The sequence below is a fragment of the Oncorhynchus keta genome, chromosome 22, assembly GCF_023373465.1.
Source record: "Oncorhynchus keta strain PuntledgeMale-10-30-2019 chromosome 22, Oket_V2, whole genome shotgun sequence".
Classification (NCBI taxonomy): Eukaryota; Metazoa; Chordata; class Actinopteri; order Salmoniformes; family Salmonidae; genus Oncorhynchus; species Oncorhynchus keta.
In genome coordinates this window covers 8,278,155-8,287,045 of record NC_068442.1, presented here as the reverse complement: position 1 = coordinate 8,287,045, position 8,891 = coordinate 8,278,155, and the positions used below count along the sequence as shown (strand labels likewise).

Sequence of the window (8,891 nt, the reverse complement as noted above, 5' to 3'; positions counted from 1 at the left end):
TATTTCCCTCCAGTATAGTAAATTAGTAGCATGGCTTCAGTACCTAGATGTACCCCCTGGTTTACCTGTGCCTAGGGACATAGGGTAGCTTCCTGCCTTGGTGGAGAAATGTCCTTTGTTCTAGATGAGTAGGTATAGATGGGGGTTCGTATCTAAGAGAGGACCATTTCACAATCCCGTAAGTGTGTGTGTGTGTGTGTGTGTGTGTGTGTGTGTGTGTGTGTGTGTGTGTGTGTGTGTGTGTGTGTGTGTGTGTGTGTGTTTTGAAAGCTCTCTCAATGTGTGCAGAGTGAGATGCTGTCAGCATGATCCTTTCTGCTCCAAATAATCCGCCACATTTGAGATAAACATATCTTACAAGATGATGAGCACTTGGAGCTTGGTGTTTTTTACTTTATTGACTGAACTGGAATGATTGAATAGGGGGAGGGCTAGTTGCTGTGCGCATGCTTGAGGAGAGGGGAAGAAAAAAACTCGGTTTGTTCAGTTGCGACAAGAAAAAAGGTGAGGCGCAAAACTATACTATAAGGAACCACACACAGTCCCACTGAGAGGACCCGCAACAGAAGAGGTGGAAATATCAACAAAAATGTTTATATTTCAAATTGCGACCATGATGCTATGTAAGTTAAATTATTTTAAAATGTTTTCTTAAGAACGCATGGCCAACATTGAGTCAACTGAAAGAGCATAATAACGTTGCAAGTAATTCATAAAATACTGTATATTCCTATAAGGACTGTAGTTCTTATACGGTTTGAATAGTAAATGCGTCATAATTTGAATAAATGTTATTGTGGAGTGGTTTGGCTTTTTTGTTTTACTGTGAACCATCTTGTTCTTGTTTTCAACTCCGCACGAGACATTTAAAGAACTTAGCGCATGTGACATTAATATAGGCTAAATAAAAGGCTCATAGGCTTGTGTTTTCAACGACAAACTGTTTTATTATGTAGACCTAGCATAGGGACACCATTCTGAGCACTTTAAGAGAGTGGGCTAATGTAGCCTATTCCTATACTTTCATTATAGATATTTGATAATAAAATAACACTCAAACAACCCTGCCTGAATAAATTCCATTGTTCAAATCTGCCTCCTCTTTGCATAGCCGCAGGGTCGTGCGTCCTTGCCCAGGTAGGCATACCCGAGTTCAGCGATGTATGCACGGAGGGGAGCTGCTACCCGGCTACCGGAGACCTTCTCATTGGCAGAGCACACCAACTCTCCACCAACTCCACATGTGGCCTCCACCAGCCCGAGCGGTTCTGTATCGTCAGTCATTTGCAGGTAAATGTGTCTGGCACAATAAAGAACGCATTTGAACTAGGTCCAATATGTTATTATAGGCCTATAAAAGTAATTAACTCTGGGCTTTTAATCATACTTATATTGTTATGACAAGTTGGCAACAGTTAAAACCTAATACAGTAAGACTCACGGTGGTGCTGTTATCAAAAGGCTCCGTTATCGTTACAGTGGCACCAGCGCGTTATGTAAAGTTAGCCTGGCTAGTAGCTACCATATTCACCATAAGTAAACTCTCTGATTTGTGGTGTCCACTCAGGCAGCAGTTGGAGTCTTTCATTCAAGCCTGTAGTAGGGAGGGAGATAAGCAGTGGTGTAGTGGTGCCTGGAGAAGTGGGTATACTCATAAGCAGTGGTGCCTGGAGAAGTGGGTATACTCATAAGCAGTGGTGCCTGGAGAAGTGGGTATACTCATAAGCAGTGGTGCCTGGAGAAGTGGGTATACTCATAAGCAGTGGTGCCTGGAGAAGTGGGTATACTCATAAGCAGTGGTGCCTGGAGAAGTGGGTATACTCATAAGCAGTGGTGCCTGGAGAAGTGGGTATACTCATAAGCAGTGGTGCCTGGAGAAGTGGGTATACTCATAAGCAGTGGTGTAGTGGTGCCTGGAGAAGTGGGTATACTCATAAGCAGTGGTGCCTGGAGAAGTGGGTATACTCATAAGCAGTGGTGCCTGGAGAAGTGGGTATACTCATAAGCAGTGGTGTAGTGGTGCCTGGAGAAGTGGGTATACTCATAAGCAGTGGTGTAGTGGTGCCTGGAGAAGTGGGTATACTCATAAGCAGTGGTGCCTGGAGAAGTGGGTATACTCATAAGCAGTGGTGCCTGGAGAAGTGGGTATACTCATAAGCAGTGGTGCCTGGAGAAGTGGGTATACTCATAAGCAGTGGTGCCTGGAGAAGTGGGTAATATTGCCAACATTTCCCGGGAAGGCCAGGTGGAATGTTTTTAATGAGAAACAGTGGCCTACTATTTAAAATAATAAATGTTGCTGTCAACTGAGTCAAATTCACCATTAGCTTTTCGCTCTCAGTTGCACTTTTTAACAGAAAAACAACAAATAGGATGATCTCAGTCCACTACCATTCCTAATCCACACCAGGGGACCACTTTTGAGGTCTAGGGGGAATGGTGTAGTTAACCTTTAATTCAAGTGTGCAGGCACCTAGTACTGTTGTTTGGTTAGCGTTTCTGTAGTGCAAGAGATGGAGTTTGCTAAACAAATGGCCACTGGATTGATGCAAATAATCATTATATAATTCTGCCAGGTTACTTTGTAGGCTACTTTGTAGCTAGTTAACATTTAATTGAGAAGATTTTTGGCAACGCCTTTCCATCTACCAGAAGACGGTTAGGCCTATCATTAGCGTCTCTATGTTTTTCCTGTTCTTTGATTGTTCGAAACCTGGACATTTTAGTTCATATTATAAGGCATTTCTTACCTTGCTTGAAAGTAGCCTAGATCCCACCATAGAAACACTATATGCCACTATATACCTATTGGTTTTAAAAGGAACTGTCTTTCATTGTCTAGCAGCCAAAGGCATCATCCTAGTCATATTAGCAACCCATTATAGTTGTTGCATCTTTAGATCGCTCTTCTTTCTACATTTCTAACAGATATTTCCGTCTCGGTGCATGGAACCGCTCGCATGTGTTGTATGCATTTTTAGAACAGGCCTACCGCCGTGTACACATTGCTGTGCATAAAACGTGAAAAATGTGGCCATGGATGTGTTACTTATTTTTTAGGTTGAATAAATACTGTTACATTAGTTTGTAAGAGAGCCTTAACTTTAGGCTATTTACTGTATTACAAAAGTAATATTGAATTGCATGTGGTTGAAAACGCAACCAAATATCAACATTTAAAGGAGAGGAATCTAATGCTTGAATAGTTAAATCTGAGCCTCTGCCTTATATTTAATAACTTATATTTTTGGTTGAGATGAATACATGAATCCAACATATTATTAATTTGTAGACATACTGGTATTAAAGCCAAACTGGCACAGTGGCTCAGATAGAACTACTCAAGCAGAAGAAATCCTACATGTTCTCCAAATGTGTATATTTGGTTGCGTTGACAACCAAACACAATTCAATTTCCAGTTTGTTTACAATGTATTATTGATATGTTAAATGAATAGGACCAAATCAAACCTTAAATGCACTTTTAAATAACGTTGGATTTGATTTAGTCATATTATTTAACTTACATTTTTGGTTGCGATGGAGACATGAATCCAACATATTAATTATTAACTTGAAGATTGCATTTTAAATCAACCAAAGCTTGAAAACCAGGGGAGGCAGCCTAGTGGTTAGAGCGTTGGGCTAGTAACTGAAAGGTTGCTGGATCTAATCCCTGAGCTGACGAGGTAAAAATCTGTCCTTCTGCCCCTGAACAAGGCAGTTAACTCTCCGTTCCCCGGTAGGCCATCATTGTAAATAAGAATTTGTTCTTAACGGACTTGCCTGCTTAAATAAAGGTTAAATTAAAATAGGCCTATATGTATTGTCTATTTTTGAATTGAAACAATAGCTGTTGATGACTTTGCAAATGCTATATATAGGCCTAAATAGATGATATGTCACTTATAAAGTATTATAAAGCATGGTTACATTTCATTTACTCTCTTAAAGGATCCGCCACTTTTTAAAAATTTTCGCTTAAAATTTCATACCGAAATCTAACTGCCTGTAACTCAGTCCCTGAAGCAAGGATATGTATATTCTTGGTACCATTTGAAAGGAAATACTTTGAGGTTTGTGGAAATGTGAAAGGAATGTAGGAGAATATAACACATTAGATCTGGTAAAAGATAATACAAAGAAAAAACAAACCGTTCGTTAGCCGTTCGTTTGTATTTTTTTTGTACCATCTTCTTTGAAATACAAGAGAAAGGCAGGCCATAGTCTATTATTACAGTTCAGGTGCAATTTAGTGTATGCGCAACGTTTAGACTGATCTAATGAACCATTGCATTTCTGTTCAAAATGTTGTATCAAGACTGCCCAAATGTGCATAATTTGTTTATTAATAACTTTTCATGTTCAAACTGTGCACTCTCCTCAAACAATATCATGGTATTATTTCACTGTAATAGCTACTGTAAATTGGACAGTGCAGTTGTATTAACAAGAATTTAAGCTATATATATATATCAGATATGTCTATGTCCTGGGAAATGTTCTTGTTATCTACAACCTCATGCTAATCGCATTAGCCTACGTTATCTTAACCGTCCCTCGGAAGGGACACCGATCCCGAAGAAGTTTTTAAACCTACCCTTTGGAATGACTTCAATAGCGACAGTAAATCTATTTACTTATTAAGAGATATGGATAATAAATTCATTTTAAAAATGGAAACGCTCTTGCCGTGGTCTATTTGGCATTCAGATGTTATAATAATCACCTTAAGGTTTACAGTCAATCCCTTGTCGGTTGGGGGTGGAATATATCAATGGTGTATATTCAAAATAATCCTTGTGCTTTTATTTTCAATACTTCCTTTCAGATATGTTTTCTTTAAACTCCTGCTTTCTCAATGTGAGCGTAGGAGTGGGAGAGATGTTTGGGAGTCACACAACCCTCTGAGTTGTCTAGACCACTTCCTGCCTCAGTCACACAATCACTCCAGCAGCATTATTGAGGTTCCGACCAACAAAAGAGTTTTGGAATGTCTTCAACAACTTGAAAGTGGCTGTGCTTTTGTTCTCCCTTACATAAAAAAGACAGACCATACCTTGTTTGAGAAATCATCCTATTTTATCAGCTGTGTAGTTCGAAACCCGCATCGGTCTGTATTATATCCTCCTATATCCAATGTACTACTTGAGAATACTTTCATGACGTGCATCTGTTTAAAGTATGCTATGTCCTGAGCATGCTAACATTTTAAGGTTGAAATCTAATCCAATACAATTTTTTATAATGTGTGTGACCACTGAAGCAGAGAGAAACCAGATTGTGATCCAACAGGATCCTAGAGAAGGTGGAGGTTCCATGTCTTATCAAACACATCTATATGTAGTGGAATTTAAATTCAAGTGTGTGCCTGTGGGCTCAATGTTTCATGGTCCTGATGTATAGATGCTTTGGAATATTGTAAAGTTGTTTATTCTCAAGTGAAGTGGTAAAAAGACGTTAGAAGGATATCTAGATGGTGCTGAATTTGTACCCTTAAAAGTGTGTGTATACATTCGCAAGCACACACACACACACACACACACACACACACACACACACACACACACACACACACACACACACACACACACACACACACACACACACACACACACACACAACCACACACACTGTGTGTCTTCTGAACATCTGGTGGCCAAATGAAGCGTACATTGTCAGCAGCCTCAGATAAGCATTCGCTGATGAGGCCAGGGCAAGATAGGCTCCTATTTTTAAAGTTGTTAAGGGCCTATTTGGCGCAATCACTCATTTCAGCATCCGTATCTACTCTTGATAAAATAACTCATTTTCATTCACTTCTGTATGAATGGGCTTTGTTTGTTATCTGTCCCCGAGTGGGAGAAATCCACTTGGCATCACTGGCAGTCTCATCTCTCTCTCTTTCTCCCAACCCCCACGGTCTCTTCAGGATGAGAAGAAATGCTTTTTGTGTGACTCCACCGACGTCTACGTCAAAAGCGTGGTGAACACCACCACCGGCCACCGGGTGGAGAACGTCGTGACCACATTTGCCCCCAACCGCTTGAAAACCTGGTGGCAGTCAGAGAATGGTGAGTTCTCGAGGGGGGGGGGGGGAGATGGAGGGCTAGCAGGCAGAGGGGTTAAATTAATGGTGACTCTCTCACTCCCGCCTCTTGGCATATTTTCACCCTCCAGTCCCTTAGCTTTAATCAATGTGAGAGAAGACTTCAAAGAGAAAGCAGTAATGGCTGACCTGTCATAAACTTTGGAATAACAGGATGAACCCTTTGGGAATGATTAGCTAGGTGGCCGTTGGGATGACACACTGTGTACACCGTGTAATGGATGCTCGTACGGAAGTTCTCACTTCTTACTAGGCTTGGGCGGTATACCGTATATACATTACAGTTTCAACTATTTTTAGGTTGTTGCAGTTTTTCAATACATTTCAATATTTGTGGCTACCTATTTAAATAAATACCTGCTGTCAACTTGTGCAGTACGTTAGGAGATCATGCAGATCGCGTTGATCAGTTCACCTGTCACATTATTTGACATTATGAAGCTCACCGTATTTCCCCAGAACAGTTGAACGAGTCACGTGTTTGTTTGTAAATTGCACAATGGGAGAAGGCAGGAGCAGGTGAGTCCAGCTGACAGGGGTCGTGTTTTATATTGAAGGTCAACCGTGTTTTTATTTGCTTCAATAGAGTGATCGGGGGCATGCAAGTATGGTTTTCCTTCACAGGAAATACATTAGTGCAACACATTAGGCATAAAATTGCTGAAACAGAACTGCAATGCTATGATGCAATGCATCATATAGTGTTAGCTTTCTGCCGTGTTTGAGAAGTCAAAGCCCTTCGGATGAGGTATCTGTACTGCTGCCGCTGCTGTCTTGATTTCCTTGCATTATTTCTCCTCTCCGTTCTCGGCTCGCCTGCCTCTTCTCTAAGCACTTGGCCTTTAATGATTACTCAGAGGCCACCAGCATTGAAATCATCCACAACTTTAAATGGTCAGTGCATTCAAAAAGGTAATTTCCCTATATTTGACAGATATTTCCACGGCTATGAGGTTGAAATAACAGAGTGACATTTAGAGAATTATGATAATACCAGGCGATATCAGTTAATAGACCAATAATAATCACTCAGATGACTCCCATACAGTTCTTACAAAATTCTTGCTTGAGAAATTGCTTTTTGCTAAGAAAAGAAGAAGCTTTTTGTTACTTTTTGAAAAATTGAATTGAAAACAATCACAGGAAGGTAATTATGACCCAGAAATGATTTGATATTGAAATAAAAACAGCTGCATTGGACCTTTAAAAAAAAAAAAAAGAATTTTGATATCGCAAGTACACCTTGCCTTGAAAGAGTTAACTCCCAAAGTAGTGCTGCAAGGATATTGGATCCAGAAAGTCATCTGATAGGAGTTTGAGGAGGTTTTGGTGGAGGAATAGCGGCCAACTCCACCGATGGGGGTTGGAAAAGAGGCAGGGAATTTTCATTCATAATCCAGACATTACCGTACTAGATCCGCTCCGACACTGGCAATGTATGACCCAGACCAAAACACAACCTCTTACGTACATAAGCACAGAAAAGGTTTTCCCCCAAACCCTCTGTAAAACTGACACTCAACAATCGTTGCTAGAAAGCGTATTATTACTTCTTAGTTGCCTTATGTTGTTGTAATGCAAACATGACTTATAGTCTGTTGGAATACGTGGTGGCTTGTTGTTGCTCTTGTTGCTACTCATTAAACATAGCCGCTTGACATTAGTTTTACCAAATAAATAGGGACATTTGGAACGGCTATGTTGTTATTTGCTGTTTAACTGCCCAGTGGTTATGCTTAACTAAAACCCACCGCGTCATTTTGTGGCAAAAGAAGATGGATGTCAGGAATCAGAAGGGCAGCCGTGAGATTGATATCATAGAATGGAACCAACCATGATTAGACTACGGAGGGAGAGAGTCGAAGAGTTAATGCAAGTGTTCCGGTCCAGAGGAAGCACTGGGAAGAGTGGATAAGTGCCGTGTAGTGTTAAGCATTCCAGATTGTGTTATGCTTGGCTCAAGTGGAACCCTGTAAACTCATTTTTTTGGTTTTTCTTTCTCCTTCCTCTCTCCATCCGTTTCACCCTCTCTGACTTCATAACTTTTTGTAATTCTATCCTTCACTTGCCTTTTGACCCTTTCTCTTTCCTGGCCCCTCTTTCTCTCCCTCCCCTTTTCCATTTTTGGCCACCTCTTTTTTTTTTAAATGTCCCTCTCTCCTTTTCCTCTCTGTCTCTTTTCCCACCTCTTCCTCTTTTTCTCCGCAGGCCTTGAGAAAGTGACCATCCAGCTGAACTTGGAGGCGGAGTTTCATTTCACCCACCTCATCATGACCTTCAAGGTAACCAATGGAGATGCTGGGTCAGAGGGCTCGCTTGTGGGGGAGCATGGGTAATGTGTAAGGGGATGCTGGCCGGCCTGTCTACTCAGGAGATTAGCACAAGCCTTGGTCTGGGAGGTCTCCCCCCACACACACACACACATATCCCCCAGCTGTGTGTGAGCCCGAGGAATGTGGAACAGACCTCCCTCCCGTCCGGGATTGTTCGCTCCACACAGATCTAGCCTGTATAACATTACTTACAATCGCAGCCTATTTATGCTGTGTGAAAGCACTTTTGAAATACAGCCAATATTGAACTCAACTGTGTCATCAATCCTGTGTGACAAATACAAAAGTTCCAGTTATGGATGAATGTACTGTAACAGACATTCCCAATGGCTAGCAGCTTCTCATAAGAAGGATGTAAAGTAAAATGCCAGAATATGTCCCCTGTTGTTCACAGATCTTTCAACATCAACATGTCCACATAGTATGACTCAACTTTCATTGTAATTATG

The 8,891-nt window shown here is 41.0% G+C and overlaps 1 protein-coding gene across 1 annotated transcript in view; it reads left to right on the top strand.

The window, feature by feature from the left end:
• The first annotated feature begins 245 nt into the window (after window positions 1-245).
• The window catches only part of LOC118400998 (laminin subunit beta-1-like), a 37,266-nt gene continuing 28,620 nt past the window's right edge, over window positions 246-8,891 (top strand). The window contains exons 1-4 of the mRNA XM_035798083.2: window positions 246-623; window positions 1,112-1,290; window positions 5,933-6,074; window positions 8,318-8,391. Coding sequence (XP_035653976.1) covers window positions 590-623; window positions 1,112-1,290; window positions 5,933-6,074; window positions 8,318-8,391 — 429 coding nt within the window. The 5' untranslated portion in view covers window positions 246-589. The remainder of the gene's footprint in view (window positions 624-1,111; window positions 1,291-5,932; window positions 6,075-8,317; window positions 8,392-8,891) is intronic.